Source organism: Galeopterus variegatus, unplaced genomic scaffold (assembly GCF_000696425.1).
Source record: "Galeopterus variegatus unplaced genomic scaffold, G_variegatus-3.0.2 Scaffold14, whole genome shotgun sequence".
Lineage (NCBI taxonomy): Eukaryota > Metazoa > Chordata > Mammalia > Dermoptera > Cynocephalidae > Galeopterus > Galeopterus variegatus.
In genome coordinates this window covers 1,598,987-1,622,590 of record NW_007726125.1, presented here as the reverse complement: position 1 = coordinate 1,622,590, position 23,604 = coordinate 1,598,987, and the positions used below count along the sequence as shown (strand labels likewise).

Here is a 23,604-nt window from a genome sequence, read left to right as displayed (position 1 = left end):
ACAGGTGTGCCTGAAACCAATATTTCCAGGAACAGCAATGCTTTGTTAGAAACAAAGTCACCTGGGGTGTGATGCAACACCTATGAATCTTGTAGACTCCCTTCCCAAGGTGGCCCCCAGAGAGGTCCCCGTAGCAGCAAATCCCATACTGCTGTTGGCAACAGATACTGTCTGGTGCTAGGTTTCTCCTGAGGGGTTTAGGCTTATGCAACTTTTTCTAGGATTTAACTTCCTCTTCCTTTTTGGTCTCTCTCTATGTTCATTATTATGTCTGTGTCTGAATGAATTTTGTATAGTATATATGTAAATGGGAAAGAAGTAGGGAAATAGCTGGGAAGGAAGGGCACGTCAGAGCAGGACAGTGGTTCAGGCCGTCACCATTCCTTTAAGGGCCAGTGGCTTTCAAACTGCTTTTAGGAAAGGAACCACTTTGTCAAAGAAGCGAGAGCAACACCCACTCAGGCTGAAGCCTTTGGAGAGGTGATGGCCGACGCTGTACCGCAATGTCAGCTGCTCGCTACCCAGGCACAGCCCCTGAGGCACCGCTGTGGAACGCGCTGAGCATTTTCAGGACTAACACCCCCTCCCCAATACGCATAACTGGCAACATAACAAAGCAGATCTCCAACACCCCAGCCTCCGACAGGGCTTTAGTCCTGTTTCTGTATCAGTTAGGATTTGGTGCAGCTGCGTGTGACAGAAAACCCCAAATAACAGAAGCTTAAACAGCATAGAAGGTTGTTTTTCTCCTAAGATAGATGAAGCCTAAAGGGAGTAATCAGAGATCCAGACTCAGGACCCTTCTCTATAGAAACAATTTGAGTCACCTAAAATCGATGTGCTGGCACCATTCCAGCTGCCCAATATCTCGAGGTCCTTCGTGTGTGGCTTCCACCTCCTGGTACCAAGACAGCCTCGGTCATACTCATGTTCCAACTGGGAGGAAGGAGCAAGGGATGAAGAATGTGACCAACTATCTCGGTTTGCCCAGGACTGAGGGGTTTCAGGGCTAAAGCCAGTAAAGTCTCAGGCAAACCAGGACAAGTTAGTCACCCTAGTGGAAGGGAGTGGCTGCTCCCTTAAGGGCACTGTCTGGAAGTTTTACAACTTGTTGCTTTCATCCCATTAGCCAAACTTTAGTCATGTGCCCTCATCTACTGCAAGAAAGGCCGGGAAATGTAGATTTTATTCTGGGTGGTCTTATGTTCAACCAAACACTTATTATAAAAATAGAAGGGAAAATGGATATTAGAACCAATAAGCAGTGTCTGGCCTAAATCCAGAGAGGAGACTTCCACGGATTGCTGGAGACATGGCCTCCTTAGCCACCCCAACGAAACCACCTTCAGGCCGGGGTGCTGGCTTCTTTACTGAGGAGCTTCAGAGGCAAGGAAGCCTCAAGCCTCATGGGCAAGGCAAGTAGGGCAGCAACAGCAAGTGTTCCCTCCTGCTCCATCCACGCTGGCAGAGCCTACCTCTGGCTGTACAGGCACTTGCTTTTCCAGCCACCCATGCAGCTAGAGCATAGGCCGGTAGCCTAATCCCAGGATATAAGAGAACATCTGTGGGGAGACTTCTGAGAAAGGATTCTCCCCGTCTAACAGAGGCACCGGAGGAAAAGCCTTTTCTACTGGTCATAGTCCTGTCTGCATGTGATGCCTAGAGCTGCAGCAGCCATCTCGCGACCACGAGGAGTCAATCTAATGACAAGACTAATAGCTCTTAAGATAATAGAGCAGAGATGTGGAAAGAGCTGGGGTCCTTAATGCCATGATTGAGCTCCTGAATTAATCCTGGAGCCACTCACCTCTGGAGTTACTACTATGTGAGATGATAAAAATCTCACACTGAGTAAGCCATCTTTCATTGGATGCCCTGATACTTGCAATTGATAAAGAATAATGTCCATCATTTTAATGAATAAAGAATATGTCTCCTGTTGAGTGAGAGAAAGAGAAGGGTGGTCCCTGTGCAGCTGCTCCTGCTGGGAAGATATGTTGGGACAATAACTGCACAGAAAGGAATGGGTAGTCTGCCCCCATCTCTCCTTCCCCCTTCCTCCTTTCCTCTTTTCCTATCTTCCTTCTTTCTTTACTCCCTTCCCACCCACTTTCTCCCCCTCCCTCCCTCCCTCCCTCCTTCCTTCCTTTCTTCCTTCCTTCCTTTTTCTCCCCTTCCCTTCCTCCCTCATCAGACATCAGGTACTAAAGATACCACAGTAAAAAGATGGACACAGTTTCTGTCTCTGAGAGCTTACACACTGGCCTGTGGGACTGACAGACAGTCCTGCATAATAGTCATGACAAGGACCAAGATATGGAAATCCTCTCTAGACCTAGAACAGACTAGCAATCATATTTGGAGGTTTAGAGGCTTCTTAGAGAAGATGACCACGTTGGGTCCTGAGGGATTCACGGGAGTTGGCAAGTGAGAAACAGGAGTGTCCAAGTATATGCAGCGGCCTGCAGAAGAGCTGGAGAGCTGGAGAGTGTGTTTCCTTCAAGGGACTGAAAGCAGCTCAGTGAGGTTGGAGCTAGGTTAGGGAGGGCTGTGCTGGAAAATGGCTACAGATGAAGTGAGGGGGGGTCATCAGGGGCTGGGTCACTCCATCCTCATGAGCTGTGAGTTGGCACTTTGCTTGAAAGTACCAACTGGATCACCTGCCTCCTAACCACCCCAGGTGCCTGGCATGGCTCAGCTGTTGTCCAGGTCTTGGCCTGGGTGGATCCCATCACAAAGTGGCCTGGTATGCAGTGGCTGATAGTCACACTGGGGGTGCAGCTAGACCACAGGTAGATATCGTGCCTGGCCACACCAGAGTTGAAGACAAGCCAGCCATGTCTGCTGCAGTGTTGTGGGGTAGTGGGCCACTTTGAAAGAGTGTCTCACCCCATGCCACATGCCCACCATTGGGGAGTACCACAGTCCCCTCCCACCTTCTGGAACTGTGCTCCTACTTCCTCACCTCTCTCCCTGGTCAGGGAATATTCTGACAGCCCATTGCAAAAGGACCTAGGATGGAGGATTTGAGAGCTTCCTGTCCAGGGGAACGCAGTGGTGGCATCCACTCCTGGGGGGAAGGTACATAAAAAAACCCAGACCATGGGTCACATGGAGTTTCCAGTGCTTGTAGCCACTGCTTGCTGGTGGACAAGAGAGAGAGGGGTGTGGTTAGGAACTGCCTGAGGGACTGCAAAGCTGTAGTGGTTTGGCATATTTCTTTATTTTTTTTCTAATTCAACTTAAATCTGACTCCAAGCCACTATCCCACTGAGCTGGCAAGAAATGCAATCTCAAGCATATCATTGAACTTCCCTCCCCTAACCCCCAAATCTTGTCAAGTCCCAGGGTCCTAAGCAGTGTCAAGGCCTCGGGGTGGCCCCCTGCTCACACCAGTGACTGCGGGACTATCCATCATCCCAGCCTTTGTTCCACCTCAAGCTCGGTGGCTCTGCTGATTTAGAGTCTCCTTTGGGTGTGGGGGGTGAGGGGAGGGGCACAAGCTCTGTGCTCAAGGTCCCTGAGTGTACCAGGCAGCCATTCCCCCCAAGGCCTTGTTACCACTGGATAGTGCCTAGAGTCAGGGTGTGTCACACTGCCCCTTCCCCTTGTGGGGAAAAATCTCTCTCTCTCCTTTCTTGCTGCTCTCAAAGGCTCACCCTTTCTTCCTTCCTCCTCCAGGACAATTCACAGAATCTCTGTAAAGAGTCAAGAGTCTTATTAAAAAAGACAGGTCCACTAACTTCCAGTAGCTTCTATACTCTGACCACCAAGAATACCCAAGGTAAGGTAACACCAAGGGAATGACTCCTGCTTGAAAGAGCCACAGGAGGGAAACATCTAAAGCAGGTGAGCACAAGTTCGTAGCTCAATAAGTCACCTCGCCTCAGCTCTCTGATGAAGGCTTGTCTCACAGTGTTGCAGGTACAGCTTTGTTGATCTCACACACTTCCCAGCTCTCTCACCTGGTGACCCTACCTGGTGACTCTACCTGGCTTGAGCTTCCCTCACCCGTCATCTTCCTGGGGTATTTGGATCACCTTAGACTGCTGCTGTACTAGTCAACTTTCATTAAACGATGCTGCCATAACAGACAATCTCAGAGTCTCAGTGTCTTACCACATCAAGGTTTACCTCTCACTCAGCATGAATCACTGGGGTTGCGGTGGCATTGGTGCATGCGTCTTCTTCATCTTGGGATCCAGGCTGAAACAGAAGCCCTTGTCTGCGTCATGCTGTCCTCTAGGGAGGCAGGTTGGTTCAGTGGTTCAGGCCTTGCTCTCGGATAAGCCCGGGTGAAAGTCCCTGCATTATCAGAGTTAATGATGACAACACTTCGATGAGTTAAAGGTGATATTCTCCTTTTACAGCTGAGAAACCTGAGGCTCGGAGAGGTTAGTTATCTTGCCCAGGGACACACAGGGATGTGAACAAGTGGAGCTAGAACTCAACCAGAGGTCTGCCTGGCTCCAAAGCTCATGCTCTCACTCACGCTGCTATTCTGCACCTGCAACTTAGATCAGGATCTGCCAGTTAATCACATAAAGTGAGCATGTGCATTTAGCACTGTTTTCGCTCAAAACTCCACTAAGAAGAGAGTAAAGAAATAAAAGATTTATTAAACCAATAGGACAAATAAAATGAGAGCCACAATAACAGAGATAAGAGCTGTTAGCAAAGTTTTGGGGGCCGAGCCTGTGGCGCGCTCGGGAGAGTGAGGCGCTGGGAGCTCAGCAGCGCTCCCGACACGGGTTCGGATCCTATATAGGGATGGCCGGTGCACTCACAGCGCTCACTGGCTGAGCGCGGTGCGGCTGGTCTCAAAAAGGACAAAAAAAAAAAAAAGCAAAGTTTTGGAAGATGAGAAGCAGAAGGAGGAGACGGGCAGAGCTGAGAAAACAGAACACCGAAGCTCAGGAATCGGAGGCACCCGTTACTGCAAAAGGTGGAGGCGAAGGTGGGGCTGACACCCGGGAGAGGGGTTGAAAGCCAAGAGCCCAGGCCCACTTGTTTGTCCCATCTAGCCAGGTGGCTGCCCCCACCCTGACGGGAAACTGGAGTTTTATTCTGTGAAGAGATTCAATCAGGGAAGCAGAAAGAGTGGAGGGAAAGAGGTTTTATATTTTAAAGAGGGTTTAAGTGAGAGTTTCTAAAATGAATCCCACTCCATTCCCAGAATTCTCTCCACCCTATATATATACAGGAGACTGGAAAATTCTTCTTGGGAAAACACAATGACCCCAGAAAAGAGAGCTATAGATACTGACATCTGGGAGTTCCCCCACTGGAATAGATGATTCCAGTCCAATTACCCCACAGATGATAAACCTTACCCTCCTCAACCTCCCAGTATTCAAACAACCCTTCAGGGACTCATTATAAATGAACAAAAAACAAAAGATCACCATTGATTTGAGGAAAGCATACAATATGGAAGACAGAGACCAAAATGAACAAAACAGAATGAAAAAGAATGAAGGGCCCAGAGATGATGCAGATGAACAGAGAAAAATGCCTTCAAACTATTAATATCCTCAGAGGCATAGGAAATGATATTACACACATGAAACAGGAAGAGGCTGTTTCAAACAAAGAAAATTTAACTATAAGGAAAAAGCTTTCAAAAATTAAAATTATGGTAACAGCAAAAGAGTCGATAGAAAAGTTGGAAGACAAGCTTAAGGACCGTTTCCAGAAAGCAAACAAAATCACAAAGGAAGAGAATAGGAGAAGAAAGGCAGGAGAATTAGAAGATAAATCCAGGGGGTTCAACATTCAAAAAAGTAAGAGTTCCAGAAAGAGAGAATAGAGAAAATGGAAGAGAGGAAGTTATCAACCAAATGATATAAAATTTCCCAGAAACTCAATGATACAGATTTTCAGATTGAAAGACCCACCTAATGCCCAACACAATAATGAAAAGAAGACCCATTATGATATGTTACAACATGAGGATAAAGAAATGATTCTAAAAGCTTCCCAAGGGCCGGCCCCATGGGGCACTCAGGAGAGTGCGGCGCTGGGAGCACAGCGACGCTCCCGCCGCGGGTTCGGATCCTATATAGGGATGGCCAGTGCGCTCACTGGCTGAGCACGGTGCGGGCAACACCACACCAAGGGTTGTGATCCCCTTACCGGTCACGAAAAAGACAAAATAAATAAATAAATAAAAGCTTCCCAAAAAGAAAAAGCAGTTCAGGTACAAATGATCAACAATCAGAATGGCACCAGCCTTCTCAGCCTCAACACTGGGAGCTAGAATATAGTTGGCAGAGTCTTCAAAATTGTAGGAGAAAATGATTTCCAACCCTAAATTCTATTCCCTACCAAAGTATTAACCAAATTTGATAGTAGAACAGAGATATTTTCAGATATGCAATGCCTTACAAAATTTGATCTACTGTGTATGTTTTCTCGGGTTCTCTACCAAAATGAGGGAGTAAGAAAAAGACAAGAGATCCCCAAATAGGACATGCACACAATAGTGACGTGTAGGCACGTCCCAGAGTGACAGCTAAGCCGCAGGCCTGAAGAGAGCAAGGTGCAATAAGAGGACAGAAGGCTCCTGGAGGGACATGTCCAGGAAAAAGGGAACCAGACATAGGGCCTGATGTGTTGGCCCTACAGAAGAGAGTTCTCAGGATTTGGGGACTTTTTTTTAAAAAGTAATTTTCTTAGAACATTTGGGAAGAATTAATGACAGTTACAAAGAAAACTAAGCAATAAAAACAAGGAAAACCTGGTGTTATATGTATTTGAAAATGAGCATTTTTTTTACATTTTCACATTTCTGATATTGAGATGCATCCTACAAACAATGGTGTGTCACAGTTTAGCTGGGAACATTTTTTCTTAGTGGTATATAAATAATGGCACATCTTACAATCTTAGATTAGAAGAATGATAGTGATATCTCCAGAAGGAACAGAAGGATGTGCAAGAAAGAAATACGATTATAGTGTGCGACGTGGCTCATCCCGTCTTGTGCAACCCACAGTCATAACAAAAAAAAAAGAGAGAGAGAGAAAAAGAAGAAGACAGATAGCCAGAAAGAGGCAAACATTAGTGGAATATGGCTTTTACTGAAAACTGTGATGTTACCCTGTTATGAGGATAAAGGGAAGAGAAGTAGGGTATGGAGTGGTATGAATGAGTTAAATCTTCATCTTCCATAATGGCGAGTAAGAAGACAACATCTAAGATCAATAATTCCAGAAAACAGCACTACGAGTACACTATTTCAAAATATGGAGGTAAGTTTCAGGAGAAGGGACTGAAAGAGTTTGAAGGGGAGAATTCAGAGAATTCAGAATTGTTATTGTTGCTGTTATAATTACGGTACTGTTTGACTTTAAAAATATGTAGTACGTGATTTTTATTTGAATGGAAGGAAAAAGGGGGGGCATGAAGTTGGGGATTCTCCATGGACCCCATCCCTTGATGGAGGGGGCTGGGGACGATGCCCCTCCCTGAGGTCTGCCGGAAGGGAAGACTGAGCAGCACTGAGGGGCTGCTCCATGGGAGAGAGAATCCTCCTGTAAAGGAACCTGGCAGGAGTGCTGAGGGATGGGAGAGCTTGCCAGGAGAACCTTGTTTTCGGGTCTTATTGTCTCTTTCAGAAGCACTGACCTCCTCAAAAGAAGCGGGCGGGTGGGGGGCCCTTCCAGCAGCAGCCAAACTAGACCCTCCGGGTGCTCTGTCCTCTGCAGCCTTGGAGCCTGGGATCCATGCTGGAATGGGGTCACCCACAGTCCTGCTGAGCCAGAGGAACCCAGCCTTGCACTGCACCGCAGGGAGCCGCCGCAGAGGCAGCAGCCAGTGCATCCACCCCACCTGGTGGAGGAAGGGAGATTGCAGCACAAGGCTGTCAGGATTTTTCCAACAGCTTCTGTGTTGGGAGGAATTACTGCTTTGCTACTTTACTGGTACAAAAATGATCCTCAGTTTCATCTTCCTGTCCTTCCAAATGCTCCATGGCCAGACATCTTTGAGTCCTATTCTGAGGCTGTTCCAGTTACCTGTTGCTGTATAATAAACAATGCCAAACCTAGTTGCATAAAAAGGAAGCTATTATACTCGTGGATTCAGTGCCTAAGAAATTAGGATGGGGCACAGTGGGGATGGCTTGTCTCTGACCAATGATATCTGAGGCTTCGGCTAGGAAGCTGGAATCTAGAAGTTTCTTCACCTCTGTTCTAGCACCTAGGCTGGGAAGACTGGCTCAGCTGGGACTGTTGACTCAGTGCAGACATGTTACCACTCATTGTGGCTTGGGCTTCTTCACAGCATGGCAGCCCCAGGGTTCTGAAACCTGTTATGTGGTGGATCGAGGTGCCAAGGGTGAGTATCCCAGTGAATAAGACCAAAGCTGCCTGGCCTTTTATGACCCAGCCTTGGAAGTCACATAGCATCACTCCCACTACACTCTAACAGGTATATGCAATTTTTTTTTTTTTTTAAAGATGACCGGTAAGGGGATCTTAACCCTTGACTTGGTGTTGTCAGCACCACACTCTCCCAAGTGAGCGAACTGGCCATCCCTATACAGGATCCGAACCCATGGCCTTGGTGTTATCAGCATCTCACCCTCCCGAGTGAGCCACGGGCCAGCCCAGTTATATGCATTTTTAAACACATATACCTATCCATTGGGTAGATTAATAAGGAAGCCAATGGATTATGAAAGTTAAGTGTCTGGTATTAAAATCAAACAGAACTGGGTTCAAAAGCTGACTCAGTCATTGAGCTGCATGCCCTTGAGCAAGACACCTGACTTCTGTAGTCTCAGTTTCATCATTGGTAAAATGGGGATAATAATACCTACCTCATACGGTTTGTTTTTGAGGATTACGTGGATAGCATATGCAAAGAACTTCAGAAAATGCATTCAGCATTCAGAAAATGTGATCCCTTTCCCCCAAGTTATTTCAAAAGCTGCCTTTCCATTATTTCTATTATCTCAGATTTTTAAAGATGTGCTACCATTGCAAGTCTTTAGAGATAAATGGAAAGAGCGGTTGCCTTTTTCCAGGAAACAACATCCCTGTTCTTTTGGGGCATTGCTTCTCCCTCCCCCTCCTACCACGCTGTCCAAATAGGAGCTGCCAGCGTCTACCTCCCTGGCCACAGTGATTGCTCCAGGGCGGACAGCAGAGCCAGACTTCTCTGACCATCACATCCCATTTTCTAGGCCTTAATAATTGGTCTGGAGGAGGGTACATGACCTTGGTGGATCCGTCACATTTTGGAGGTTTGCTTTTTTTTTTTTTCCAACTAGCTTTCAGGGAAGCAAGCTAACATGTGAATTCATGATTTTCTGATGGCGATGGTTCCAGTCTTATGGAGAAATCCAAATCGATAGAAGGAGGGTACTGGCTGGTTAGCTCAGTTGGTTAGAGCACGGTGTTAACACAATGAAAGCAGCAACTGAGAGGTAGACAGTCCTGGAGTCATGAAGTCCCTGGGCCCAGTTGCCCACAGCGGTACCTCTGTCCTTCTTGGGTATCCATTCCTCTCTCCTAAGCTATTTGATTTGTTTTCTGTCATTTGCAACCCAAAGAATCCTGAGTAATATACCACTCTGATTTATATTTTTTACAAAAAATTGTTCATATACTCCAGTACTTTCACTATTATAAGAGAAACAATTAATTATTTTTATTTTTTTTCCTTTTTGTCTTTTTTCGTGACCGGCAACGGGTCGCAACCCTCGATGTCGCGCCCGCACCTCGCTCAGCCAGTGAGCGGCCGGTCTGTAGGTCTGTATGTGGGATCCGAACCCTCAGCGGGAGCGCCACCGCACTCCCAAGCGGTGCACTGTAGCAGTGCACCACCGGGCCGCCCGAAACAATTAATTATTGATACCTCTAAGTGATAAAACCCACCAGCATGTTAAGAGTTCCTTCCATGAGCTTCCTGAAATTCATTACAGCTCAAGTAGTTGAAGATGATTCACTGAGTGACCAAATTATTCAGCAGGAAGCCACTGCCTTTTCCATATAAGCTCTCAGACTTTCTCACCTCTGGGTTCTGTTACTATCTCCAGGACCCTGATCCTACATTGCAGCCTTGGGCTACACTCTGGCTCACAGCAGCTGACATTGAAATAATGACACGTCTCAGGTGCAAACAAAGGAGATTAGAGGAGATTAGAGATATTTGCCCTCTAGGCACTGCCCAAGAAAAGATCCCTGAAAGCGGTGTGCTTTTTTTTTTTTTAAAAAGATGACCGGTAAGGGGATCTTAACCCTTGACTTGGTGTTGTCAGCACCACGCTCAGCCAGTGAGCAACCGGCCATCCCTATATGGGATCCGAACCCGGGACCTTGGTGTTGTCAGCACCACACTCTCCCGAGTGAGCCACGGGCCGGCCCTGAAAGCGGTGTGCTTTGATACAGTTCATGTCTCCCCTAATTGAGGCATTGGTTTTGCAAAAACTAGTGTGATGAGAATATAAACAAGTGATTCCTCTAAAAGTAGAAACAAATCTTACTGAGAGGACGTTTCAAGGGATCAAAGCAATCTTTCATTTATAAAGTGAGTTTACCATCCTTAAATGAATTTCTTTTTCCTAGGAGAAAGAAAAACAAAGTTTTGCTGGGAGAAAAATATGTCCTTTGTCAGTGGGAGCTGAGTGGCAGGAGAAACCACGTGGCAACTTCTCCAGCCTCCCCAAGCTCACTCACACACGTGCCACCACACGCAGTCACCAGACGTGAGGTGTTTATTGACATTCAGGGGAGTCTGTAGCATTCTGCGCATCAGCGCAGTGAGCAGCCTTGATCCGTGGGTCATTGCCTGTCTTACTTGTAGATGAGAAATAAGGAGTCCCACCTTGGAAAGATATGAAAGGTGTCCGTATGGAGAGAAGTCAGGCAGCAACATGACCTGTGCGAGGATTTGGAATCTGCTCACAACAGTCCTTGTGGGATTATCTCTTCCTTTTTTTTTTTTTTTTTTTTTCTCTAAACAGAATTTGCAATGCTTGAGCGGATGGGAGGGGAGCTGGTTGGGGAGCAGAGAGGAATGTTCTTCTTCTAGTCCTATCTTGTCGTTCTCCAAGAGGAGGGAACATGGATCTTATTGTCTAGACTGGGCCACACATACCAGTGGGCCAGGTCGCTGCATGTGGAAAGGTCATGCGCAGAGATCGGCCTCTTCTCTGCTTCCCACTTCAGTGAGCCTGGGGTGCGAAGCTGCTATGCCCCTGCTTGCCCCTTCTTTCTTTCTCACTCTGGTGCACTCTATCATGAAGCTAAATTGGAAAGCTTCATGATCTGGCCGTCTGGCTCTCCACTTCCCCTCCGATGTGTATCAGGATTCTCTCTTTCCTCTCTTAAGGCTTGGTGTCCAACAGGGGGTCTATTTCAGATTTGGACTTTGTCAGACGGATTGGTCCTGTTTAGGGCTCCAGTTGAATGCACCTCCTCACATTGCCGGAGAACCAGGGTGCCAGGAGTGACGGGCACCTGGTTAATAATGTCTTGTTCTCATTTGTTCATTGGGAATCCTTTGAAGCTGCTCCATCCTAGGGTGTCGCCTTTGTCTTTATGGTCCATGATGGCTCACCTTCCCAACCGAGTTCCAACTGGCATGGAGCAAAAGTGTGAAATGGACAGGGGACATGGAGCATGGGCCCCTTTACCTAAGGCAAGGGCCAGCAAAGGGTAGCCTGCAAGCTGGCCACCTGGCTTTGTAAACATAGTTTCATTGGAACACAGCCACTCTCACTGTTTAAGTATTGTCTGTGGCTACAACGGTAGCGTTGAGTAGCTGGAACAGATATAACATGACCCATAAAACTTAAAATATTTACTATTGGCCCTTTAAAAAAAAATGAATCTGCAGACCCCTCCTCTATGGGCACCGTCCAGAGGCTGCCTGCTTGACTTCTGCTGACACCCCACTGGTCAGACCTTAGTCACACGGCTACACCTAGCTGCAAGGAGGGTTGAGAAATCTAGTCATTTTCTTAGGTGGCCATATGCTCAACTAGACTACTAGTTAGTACTAGAGGGAAAAAGGGAGACCGACTATTGGAAAACGGCCAGCTGTCTTTTCTTTCTCTCTCTGTCTCTCTCTTTTTTTTCCTGGTGGCTGGCTGGTGTAAGGATCCAAACCCTTGGTGTTATAACACTGAGCTCCATAACAGCTGTTTTTTCTTCACAGGGTCATGTGTCCTTCAGCCAGATTGTGGTGCCTGTTATTTTAAAATTCTGAGCTTATGAATGAGGTCCCTGCTATTCATTTATAGCCATGTTTATTTCTTTTGTCACCTCTGCCTTTCCTTCGTCATTGGGATATTTTGCCACAGCAGAGCAAGGGTTCCATGCAAGAACCAACTCTTCTTTCAGAGTATCTTCCCTGAATGCCTTTATCTTCAAGTGTGGAACAAGCGCCTGGCTGCGCCAGCCTCCCCTTGACTTCAAGTCACAAAGTCTCTGTTGGCATGGTCACTCCCACCTCACCATTCCACGTATTTGTCAGAACTTGATCCAAAGCAGCAATTCCCCTTCACCCCTGGGAGTGGAAAGCACTCTCCAGACAAGTTGGGAACTTGTTGCATTCCTCAATGGAGGTCAAGTAGGATGCCCCAAGAGATAAGGTTCTAAACACCCCGTTCCTGCTGTATCCTATCTCTGGTCCCCTTTGTGATCTGGGCCAGGACTTTCTCCCATTCTCTCCCACAATGACAAGTCCTCCCTCCACAAGCAAGCCCTCATGTTTGAGGATTTCTGAAGCAGGCGTGTAGCTTCTTAACACTGCTCCTTTCTAATAAGTCTGCCTCTTTTGAATTCCCTCCCAAGGCCATGTCCAGTCTTTAGTCTCGTCACATCATCTTGGTCACACCCATGAGATCATAACTACCAGGCTGTGTCCTGGCTTCATCGTGGACTTGCTCATGACTCATGCACTGTCTGCACACAAATGTGGAACAACTAAGAATCAGGTCTGGGGCAAATTTAGAATCCCTGCTGTGTGTTATGTGAGGAACTACTGAAAGAACTAAGACTCCTGGCTCAGAGAACGGAAGCCAGGATGGTCATCATCTTCAAATAGGTAAAGAGCTGTCATGTGGAAAAGGGATGATAACCTTTCTATAAGGTTCCAAGAAGATTTGGCTTTTTAAAAATAATGAGCAAGTATTACTTTGGTAAATAGAAAAAAGAACAACAAAGATATATACATGAGATAAGACTGGTTTTGAACGGGCCAGAATGGCAAAACTGGGATCCAAGCAAAACACTTTTTATGCAAAATAAAAAAAGAACCCTTTGGGCCGGCCCGGTGGCGCACTGCTATAGTGCGCCGCTTGAGAAGCGCGGTGGCGCTCCCGCCGAGGGTTCGGATCCCACATGCAGACCGGTTCCCGCTCACTGGCTGGGCGAGGGGCGGGAGCAGCACCGAGGGTTGTGATCCCATGGCCGGTCCTGGTCCGGTATGGGCGCGACACTGAGGGTTGCGATCCGTTGCCGGTCACGAAAAAAGACAAAAAGGAAAAAAAAAAAAAAGAACCCTTTAAGAAGTGGCGCTCTCCAATATGAACTGGGTTGCACTGAGAGGCAGTGAGGTGATGATCTTGTCTTTGATGGAGTTTGAGCTAATGATGAATGATCTCTTGATTCCTAGCAGAATGGGGTTAAGAAAGCAGCTCTCCTAGGTGATGGCCTTTTGATTACAAAGAAGAGCTTTCTTAAATTAGCTCAGGTTGAGGGGACTTTTGGAAAGAATTCAGCCCTCATCAAATCCATGGAAAAGCTGAACAACTAGGTTGCAGGAAGGGTGGGAATGAGATCAGCTTCACTACATAGCCCCACCGTGGTGACTCAGCTCCTAGCTCTCTGTTTCTGGGTTTTATAATTCAAATTCTTTTCCAAGAATCTGAAAGGCATTGGCAAGAATATGGATTTGGCTTGCTCTGAGTCAGGCATTCAGTCCTGGTTCAATCAGCGAATCACTTATGGGAGTGGAGTCTCATGATTCAAACGTAAAAACATTGCAACAGAGACCATCATGCACTGGGTGTAAAAATGCTTAGAAAAGTTGGATGAGGAGGCGGACACCCTTAAAATGATGTTTAAAATCCTGTTCAAATTCAGGGCTCACTAATTCTGAGTCAAAAGTAATTCCAAGCAGATGGTGTTCTTCATGTGGTTGGAAAGAGGTTAGGACTAATTAACATTCAGCTGGTGGCATGAGCTTGAGTTAAAGTGAGGGGACAGCAGAGGCAAGAGCAGGGCCAGGGGAAAAGGCGGCAGGAAGAGGGTCAATATAGCCCAGGGATCAACTCACAGACCTTTCTGGGTTATCTGGGACAGAGCCATTCATAAGCTAAATTATAAGTTATACTGCACCTGTGTCCATATGGGTATTTTTTTTAATGCAGTTTTAAAAATAAACTTTTAAATTTTAGAATAGTTTAGATTTACAGAAAGCTTGCACAAGTAATACAGAGTTCCCATGTATCCCACACCCAGTTTTTCCAATTATTAACATCCTATGTACTATGGTCTGAATGTTCATGTCCCCCTAAAATTCATATGTTGAAACCCTACCCCTAAGGTGATGGTATTAATAGGTGGCACTTTGGGGAGGTGATTAGGTCATGAAGGCACAATCCTCATGAATGGGATTAGTGCCCTTATAAAAGAAGCATGAGGGAGCTCATTCGCCCCTTCCACCAAGTGAGGCCATAGCAAGAAGGTGCCATCCATGAGAAACATGTCCTCACCAGACACTGAATCTGCTGGCAACTTGATCTTGGACTTCCCAGCCTCCAGAACTGTAACAAATACATTTCTGTTGTTTATAAACTACCCAGTTTATGGTATTTTGTTATATCAGCCTTAATGGACTAAGACACTATGATATATTGTCACAGCTAATGAACCAATTTTTAATTGTTATTAACTGAACTCCATAATTTATTTATATTTCAGTAGTTTTTTCCTAATGTCTTTTTTCTGTTCCAGGGTATCGCCTAAGATAACCCATATTTGTCTCCTAGGGCTGCCATAACAAATTACCACAAACCTGGTGGCTTAAAACAACAGAACATTATTCTCTCACAGTTCTGGAGGCCAGAGGTTCAAAATCTGTGGGCTCTAAGGTAGAATCCTTCCATGTCTCTCCCAGCTTCTGGTAGCTCCAAGGCGCTCCTTAGCTTGTGGCAGCCTTGCTTCAGTCTCTGCCTCCGTCTTCCATGGCTCTTTTCTGTGTGGGTCTCTGTGTCTGTGAGTCTCAAATCCCCCTCTCCTTTCTCTTATAAAGATACTAGTCACTGGATTTAGTGAACCCCCTAAATCCAGGATAATCTCATCTTGATCCTTAATTCAATTACAAGATTGTATTTCCAAATAAGGTCACATTCACAGGTAGAAAGGTTAAGACTGGGACATCTCTTTTGGGGGGACACAATTCAATCCACTATAAAACCGTATTGCATTTAGTTATCATGTCTCCTCAGGTTCCTCTGGGCTGTGACAATTTCTCAGGTTTTCCTCGATGTTGATGACCTGGACAGTTTTGAGGGGTACGAGTCAGGTATTTTGCAGACTATCTTCCGATTTGAGTTTGTCTGATGTTTTTCTCATGGTTAGACTGGGGTTATGGGTTTTAGGGAGGACGACCACAAGGTGAAGTAGCATTCTCAGCACATCACATCACATCAAGGGTGTATGCTATCAACTGGACGTATCACTGGTGGTGTTAACCATGATCGCCTGGCTAAGGAAATGTTTACCAGGTTTCTCTACTGCAGTTACATTTTTTTTTTTTTTTTGGTGGCTGGCCGGTACAGGGATCTGAACTCTTGATCCTGGTGTTATAACACGATGCTCTAACCAGCTGAGCAAACCAGCCAGCCCTATAGTTACTTTCTAATTTCCCCTCTTTCCATATGGTACTCTTTGGAACTAAGTCACTAAGTGTAGCCAGCACTTCAGGGGTGGGAGTCATACTCCACCTCTTGACGGGGAGTATTTGCATAAGTCATTTGGAATTCTTCTGTTGTCCATGCACTTTGCATGCATGCTCTCCTATGAAAGGCAACGTTTCATGGGTTCCAACAAGAGTCCTGCTGCCTTTTCCCAGCACTCCTGAGAAAATTTGAAATGCAGGGTGAGCCCTCTGAGCGGACAATTGTCTGAAGAGTTTTCATGAACAGAAAATACTATAAGGACAGAGCTATTCAGAACGTGGGCCATGTGTGGTCCACATCTGTTTATAGGTCTGTAATAATGTAAATATAGAAATTGAGAGTAACATTCAGAAACTTTCACAGAAATTTGATAGAGTAACTTTACGTTCGTTGACTGTAACAATAAAGAATTGGGCTTATGTTTCATATGCCTTTATTATTATTATTATTTCCTAGTGATTCATTTTTGTTGTCTTTATAGAAGTAACAGTTTAGGACAGATTGGGGGAAATGGCATTCAGTACAGACAGCGGAGGAGGCCTTCTCTAGCAAGCCGTACACACCGCACAGTTCCAGGCTGCTCCCTTCACCTCTCCCACATCCACATGCCCCTTGTTCCCTGGATGTAACAGGGGGGCTTGGGCCTCACTTACTGAGATTCTAGCTGTGAACTCTCTCCACATAGCATGCTGCTCCCCCCTTCCCCAGCCAGCTCTGCCCAGGGGAAGCACTCTGGCTGCTCCTAGCCTGACTGCAGTCAGCTCTGTGGGCGGCCACCTCCAGCCCTGCCCAAGTGGGGTCCACTTTCACTACACTCTGCCTAGGCATCCAGGCCTTTCCATGAGCAAAGCCCATTCAGTTCTTTTTGCTGGTGGTCAGGTCTGCGCAGGTGGCAGCAAGAGGTGAGCAGGAGCCTCACACCCACAAAGGGCTTCCAATAGGCTTTTGCTGATATCTCCAAATTAGGTCATTCATACAGTCTTGGGACTAAAACGAATTTATTACCAGATCCCCCACCAGGACTTAATTTAAAATAATAAATAAATCTTGTATGTTGATTATTATTACACTAAATACAGAAGAATGAAGAATGTACATGTTTCAAGAAATTTATGTAAAGACATGCAATCATATTCAAATGTTTCATATAAACCAAAATGGCTTTTTTTAATTATTAAATTGGGCTTTAGGTGAAAAAAAAATTCTGTCATTATCTTGTGGAAAACCCAACATTGCAGCGTATTCTGTGTTAAAATACACGACACAATATAAACTGTAATTGGCGTAATCTTATTCTGGCATTATTTTCTTTGTAATATACTCAGAACCTCAAAAACTGCCGTTGGCTAGGCCACCAATGGAGGCCTGAGACATCCTGCTGGGGATCATTTTTTCCCTCCCTCTGCTCAAGATCTCTTTACCAAAGCCACTTCCAGTCTCTCTCGGGACTTCCCTTCTCAAGCTCTCTTCTCTAAGATTCCAGTCATTTAGTTCATTACAGAGCCCGGTTCACTGCTGTCGCCCCATGCCTAGCTCAGAGTCTGGCACATAGTAGGTGCTATGAACTCAATTTTGTCTCCCCCAAATTTATATATTGAAGCCCTAACCCCCAGTGTGATGGTATTTGGAGATGGGGCCTTTGGTAGATAATTAGGTTTAGATGAGGTCATGAGAGTGGAGCCCAGTTTTAGTCCATTCAGGCTGCTATAACAAAGTACCATGGACTGGCAGCTTATAACCAATAGAAATTTATTTCTCTCAGTTCTAGAGGTTGGAAGTCTGAGATCAGCATGGTTGACTTCTGGTAAGGGTCCTCTTCCAACTTGCAGACTAGCAACTTCTCACTGTAACCTCACATGATGGAAGGGGCTGGGGGTCTCTGCTGGGCCTCTTTTATACCTCCTCTTCTATAAGAACACTAATCCCACTCATGAGGGCTCCACCCCCATGACCTAATCACCTCCCAAAGGCTTCACCTCCCCTGAGACCATCACCTTGTGGGGGAGGCACAATTCACAACACATGACTATGGAGTAGACAAATCACATACACAGAACCCATTCTTTGCAAGAATATCCCTCTCTGCTTCATACCCCCTTTAATTTCTAGACTCTTTTACAAAAACCCCAGATCCTCCCAGGCCAGAGACATAAAATCAATGGCAGTTTCAGTCTATTTCTTAACACAAGGGTAGTAAATATTTTTTTCCTGAAAAGCACCTTGAATCCCTTGGTGGTGGGTTCACCCAGCGCTGAGCTGATATGGATTCTGAAGCCCCTTCTGGATTCAGTAGAGGAGTGTTGTGATTGATTGGCAATGCACGTCATGGCTGTAGGGGGGTGAGTGAGGCATCCATGCCAACGTGGACCTAGGAGCTGTTGCCAAGGATGCAGCTAAGCATGAGCATCTGGAGCCGGCACTGGTGCCTTCTCTGAGTAGTATATACTTGCAGTGCCTCCCTCAAGGGGCTCCCAACTTCTGCGGGTGCAAGGAGAGGAAGAAGGAGCAGGGCGGGTGGTGGAGAGGGTGAGTCTGCTGCCCTGTGACTAAAGAGCCCCTCATTCTGTGCCTGTCGCCTAGATCAGAACAGCTCTTGAGCTGAAAGCAATGTGTACATATATAGCACAGTATAAGCGCTGGGGGATAGAAGTTGCAATTCAATTCCATAGACATTCATTCAGCTCCTTTCCTGGGCTCAGCACCATGCTAGGTACTATGGGAGAAAACAGAAGCATTGTGAGCCTGTCTCAAGGGGCTTACAGTCTTCCAGGGAATGCCACTGGCCGTGTGATGAGTGTGCAGGGAGCCCAGGGAAGGAGGTCAGGAGGAGTCCCTGGACTGTTCCATGACCCAGCTGGTACTGCTGAGGCCAACAGACAGGCAGAGAAGGGGTAGGGGGCTGAGACTGGGAGATGGCTGTGCATCCTGCCAACAGCCCAACGGGAGCTGGAGCAGGGAGCAGGGGCTAAGTGGGGACTATGGAGAGAAAGCAAGGGCCTAGCCATGGGGTACAGAAGTTAGGCCAAGTCTCCACTCTGCAGACCTAGGGAAGGACTCAGGCCCTGAGGACAGGGATCCAGGTCAGTCTGTGGGGGTAACAAGGAGCAAGGCCAGTGCCATCGGAACTAAAATACATGGCAGAGCATAAGCAGGACCTGGCTCACCGGCCAACCTGCTGCCCAGGGCTGCCCAGGGCTCCGTATTTCCTCTGCCTCAGGCCAGGACCAGCCTGAACTGGGAAGGAAGTCAGACCTGGCAGGTGGGGGTGAGAGTACTGGAGCCCGGAGGCCACAGGGACAGGGTGCATGGAAGGTTACTGCAGCCAAAGCGGCGGGGGAAAATGAGAACTGAGAGAGGATCAGTGTGGGCAGAAGGAGATGGAGAGGGCGTGCTGGGCAATGGGAACCCCAGGAACAAAGGCTCCTAGGCAGGGAAGAGACATCAAAAGCCTGAGCTACTGGAGCAGAGGGTTTGAGGGGGGAGCAAAGGCAGGGGAAGGAGGGGAAGACAAGTCACACAACAGAGCTCCTCAAAACCCAGCATTCCAGCAGAGAGGTTGACACCCAGCTCATGCAACTGGGTGGCCTGGTGCAAATCCTGCCTCTGCCTCGACCCAGATGTGTCACTTTGGGCAAGTTACTTAACCTCTCTGAGCCTCCAGTCCCTCAACTAGGAATAATAATAGTACTTACCTCATAGGGCTGTTTAAGGATTGAGTTAAAATATCAAGTGCTGAGAACAGTGCTCGGCACATAGTGCTACGTAAACATTTGCTAGTATTACAATTATGTAGAGCAAAGCAATTTGAACCATATCCAATATTTTCCAAATTATGTTCCATTGAAGCTTCAACCAAGAGATTCTTCCATCAAAAAGGTTCTTATGATCAAATAAATTTGGATAATACCTCATATCATAAACACATCAAGCTCTGACAAGTCCACAGTAAAAAAACAAAAACATAGAAAACAACCCTAACTTTATTTAGCCCATGTTTTCCAAGACTAGTGGATCATGGAACCTTCTGAACACCTGGTGAGACAGTGTTCCACAGGACACCAGTTTGGGAAGCGCTATGGGGGCAGGCAGTGAGGGAGTCTCTGAAAGTACAGAAAGTGGTCTCCAGGAGACGCCATCTGTCAGGGAAGCCACAGAAAGATTCTAGTGCCCAGGAAGGGAGGAGGTGGCTGAAATTCCAGAGGTGAGGGGAGAAGGCTTTGGGTGGGGCCCTGCAACAGAAAGGAAGGGTGCATGTGAGAGACCCCAAGGGGTGGGAGAATAGAGAGGGCCAGAGTGCAGTGTGGAGTAGAGGGGACAGAGGAGGAGGAGGCGAGCCTGAGAATTCACGTTTGGGGAGGTGAGAAATGGAGCAGAAAGGAGACGGCGGTGGAGGGTAGGATGTGTCCTTCACATGTCCCCACTCACTTTCTGCCCATTCACTTCATTACCCCTTCCCAACTGTGGGACTGAGGTGGGTCTAAGCTTCCCAGAGGAGGGGCCTGTGAGAGGGGAAGGTGGGGACAGATGCTTTCCGGGAAAGAACAGCCCCCGGAAGGCACAAAAACACTCTGTCCCCACTATGCACAGATCGTGTGGTTGTAAAATTGACAGCAGTTGTCCAGGGCTTCCGGACTGAACTCTGGGCTGGTGCTGAAAAGAAAGCAAAGGTTGCAGTTTGAGCTCCAGGCCCAGCTCTGCTGGCCACTAACAGGCTGTGCAACCCTGGGAAAGTTGCTCCATGTCTCTGACCCACCCTTCCTCCTCAGATTTGGTCCTCAAGCCTTCACTTCTTCCTCCTCTGGCCACACCAACTGCAGCCATAACATTTCTACTTCTCATACTGGTGCTAAAGGCATCCCCCAGGCACTCAGGCCTTTGGCACTCCAACACTGTCAGCACCCCCACAGCCCCCACAGCCCCCATGGCCCACGTCCTCACCTCTGGAAGGCCTCGAAGCAACACTGGTACACCTCAAAGCTACTGCTGCTGAGGGTTGTGTTCAGGAGGGACAGGCAGTCAACCTCAGGTCCCCTGGGCACGTAGAGAATTCCTGTGGAAGGTAAACAGCTGAAGGGCAGAGCCCCTGCACGTGGCCCTGGGACTGGGGCCAGCGAGAAAAATCAGGGCTCCAAGTCCTGAGCCCACCGGTCCTACACTCACCCGCCATGCAGGCATTCACCAGGGACACACAGGCCCCTGTGAAGAGTGCCCGGAGCACAATCTTGGAGAAGTCACTCTTCCGTTGGGGGACCATGGAGGCTGCAAGGGAACAGGAGTGCTCAGGTCCAAGGAAGCCACGGACATCTCTGCCCATGTTCTGCAGCTCTGGCCGCATCTGCTGACTACCAGGGACGGACCTTGCCCTCCTGACTGCTTGCTGAGATCGGGAGTCCTCTTTGACTTGGCTCGGACCCCTGGTTAATTCCCCACACCTCCCCACACACCATCAGTGGTAGATGCAGAAAAAGGATGTGAGTTTGGAGTCAGGCAGACCTGGGATTAAATACAGGCTTAGCCACTTACAAGCTGAGTGACTTGAGCCATCACTTCACTTCTCCAAGCCTCAGTTTCCTGCTCTGTAACATGGGATAATTATACCACCAAGCAGGGTGGCTGGGAGGAGTGGATATTATTTGTAAAGAGCTGAGATCTGTGCAGAGCCTTTCTCCCTAGGCCCTCCAGGCCTGGCTGCCTGGCCATTGTGGGTATAGGAACAGGCAGGCCAAAGCCCCAGGGGGTGGGCCAGCACCACAACTCCTGTCCCTCCCCAGATTCCTCCTGAGCTACCCCCAGCAGCAGAGAAATCATGGAATTCTCAGACTGGGAGGAACTTCCACAGCCATGTTGTTCAGGTCCTGCCTTAGACAAATGGGACAACTAAGGCCTAAAGATCCCCTCACTCTCCTGGACACTGGCGAGGTCCCCAGAGGACTCACTCAGGCCTCCCAGCATGATCCCAATGGAGCTGAAGTTGGCAAATCCACAGAGGGCAAACGTCGTGAGGATTTCTGCTCTGACCTGAAGACACAGAAGGTGCATGAGGAGGGGCTTCTCTCAGATGAGACAGGAGCACCCGCACACCACTCCGACTCCCCAGCCTTAAGTTCCTCCACTCTCCATGTGTCCTTGACCTTTGGGCCTTCTGTGCTGCCCTTTCTCAGGCTTTGCACTCCCACCTCTAAGTTAGCTCAAAGTGTATCACCTCAAAAACATAGCACCCCCGCTCCCACCCTTCAACCCCCTTATCTTAATTACTTTCTAGGTGTGGTTCAGGCTCACGGGGTCCTCTCACATAGTCCCTACTAAGCTCTGTGCCAGGGGCACTAGTGACCGGCCCTTTCTGACACTGCAGTCTGCCCTTTGGGTACTGTGAATGTGGGCAGGCTGAGAGCCCCCTGAGGGTGCTGTTCTGCCAAGAGGGGAGGGAGTGCGGCCTACTGTGAAGGGTAGGGGATTTGGAGCCCAACCAGCCTGGCTTCCAGGCTTGTCCCCACCTCTTCTCAGCTTGAGAAGTCAATAGCCTCTTCAAGTTTCAGTTTCTCCATCAGGAGTGTGGGAAGAATAGTACTTGTGTGGCAGGGCTGTCATAAAGATCATACAATGTATAGAAAATATCAGGCATAGGCTAGGCGTTTAAGCAGGACAGTTCTTCTTCCCTTTTGTTCTGAAGTTGTTTAATTTCCCAGAAAGAAGTGTTAAGAGCCAAAATGGAACAATTTTGGGGAAAAAAAATTGGTTTAGATTCACACCTCACACCCTAAACAAAATTAATTCTAGATCATCAAAGCAGAAAAATATTAATATTTTAATCATAAAATGACAGAAAATATAGGATAATAACAATTATAGTTATAAGGTAGTATTATTACTCTCATCATGGAAAGGAGAAAACTGAGGCTCAGAGAGGTTAAGTAACTGAGGAAGTTCACACAGCAAGAAGATGTCTGTGTCAGAATTTGAACTCAGTTCTATCTGATTTCAAAGCTCATGGTCTTAACTACTTCATCTTCTTGTTTCAGGAATTTAACACTTACCAGGTAACTTTCTAAGTTTAGAAATAGAAGAAATCACAAAGGAAAAGATTTGGTATAAAATCTGTTGAAAAAGCAAATCTCTATATACAAAATAAAGGGGGGAAAAGAAAATAAAAAGGAAAATTATTTATAGAAAATATAACAGAGAAGGGCTAATGTCTTTACATTATAAAGAGTTTAGGGCCGGCCCGGTGGCGCACTGGATAGTGCGCCGCTTGGGAAGCGCGGTGGCGCTCCCGTCCGAGGGTTCGGATCCCACGTACAGACCAGTTCCCGCTCACTGGCTGAGCGAGGCGCGGGAGCAACACCGAGGCTTGCGATCCCGTCGCCGGTCCCCGGTCCGGTACGGGGTCAACACCGAGGGTTGCGATCCCGTCGCCGGTCCCCGGTCCGGTACGGGGTCAACACCGAGGGTTGCGATCCCGTCGCCGGTCCCCGGTCCGGTACGGGGTCAACACCGAGGGTTGCGATCCCGTCGCCGGTCCCCGGTCCGGTACGGGGTCAACACCGAGGGTTGCGATCCCGTCGCCGGTCCCCGGTCCGGTACGGGGTCAACACCGAGGGTTGCGATCCCGTCGCCGGTCCCCGGTCCGGTACGGGGTCAACACCGAGGGTTGCGATCCCGTCGCCGGTCCCCGGTCCGGTACGGGG

At 47.6% G+C, this 23,604-nt stretch overlaps 1 protein-coding gene across 3 annotated transcripts in view; it reads right to left on the bottom strand.

Annotated features, from left to right (window-relative positions):
* SLC28A1 (solute carrier family 28 (concentrative nucleoside transporter), member 1) overlaps window positions 1-23,604 on the bottom strand; it is a 70,074-nt gene that overhangs the window by 7,382 nt on the left and 39,088 nt on the right. For 2 of the 3 annotated variants that reach the window (XM_008565798.1, XM_008565811.1), the window contains 4 exons: window positions 21,856-21,937; window positions 21,080-21,178; window positions 20,858-20,969; window positions 20,216-20,569 (listed from right to left, as the gene is read on the bottom strand). In XM_008565798.1, the coding sequence (XP_008564020.1) occupies window positions 20,497-20,569; window positions 20,858-20,969; window positions 21,080-21,178; window positions 21,856-21,937 (366 nt within the window). In that variant the 3' untranslated portion in view covers window positions 20,216-20,496. Of the gene's footprint in view, window positions 1-20,215; window positions 20,570-20,857; window positions 20,970-21,079; window positions 21,179-21,855; window positions 21,938-23,604 lie in introns of those variants that run through there. The other variant, XM_008565806.1, reaches the window with a different exon arrangement.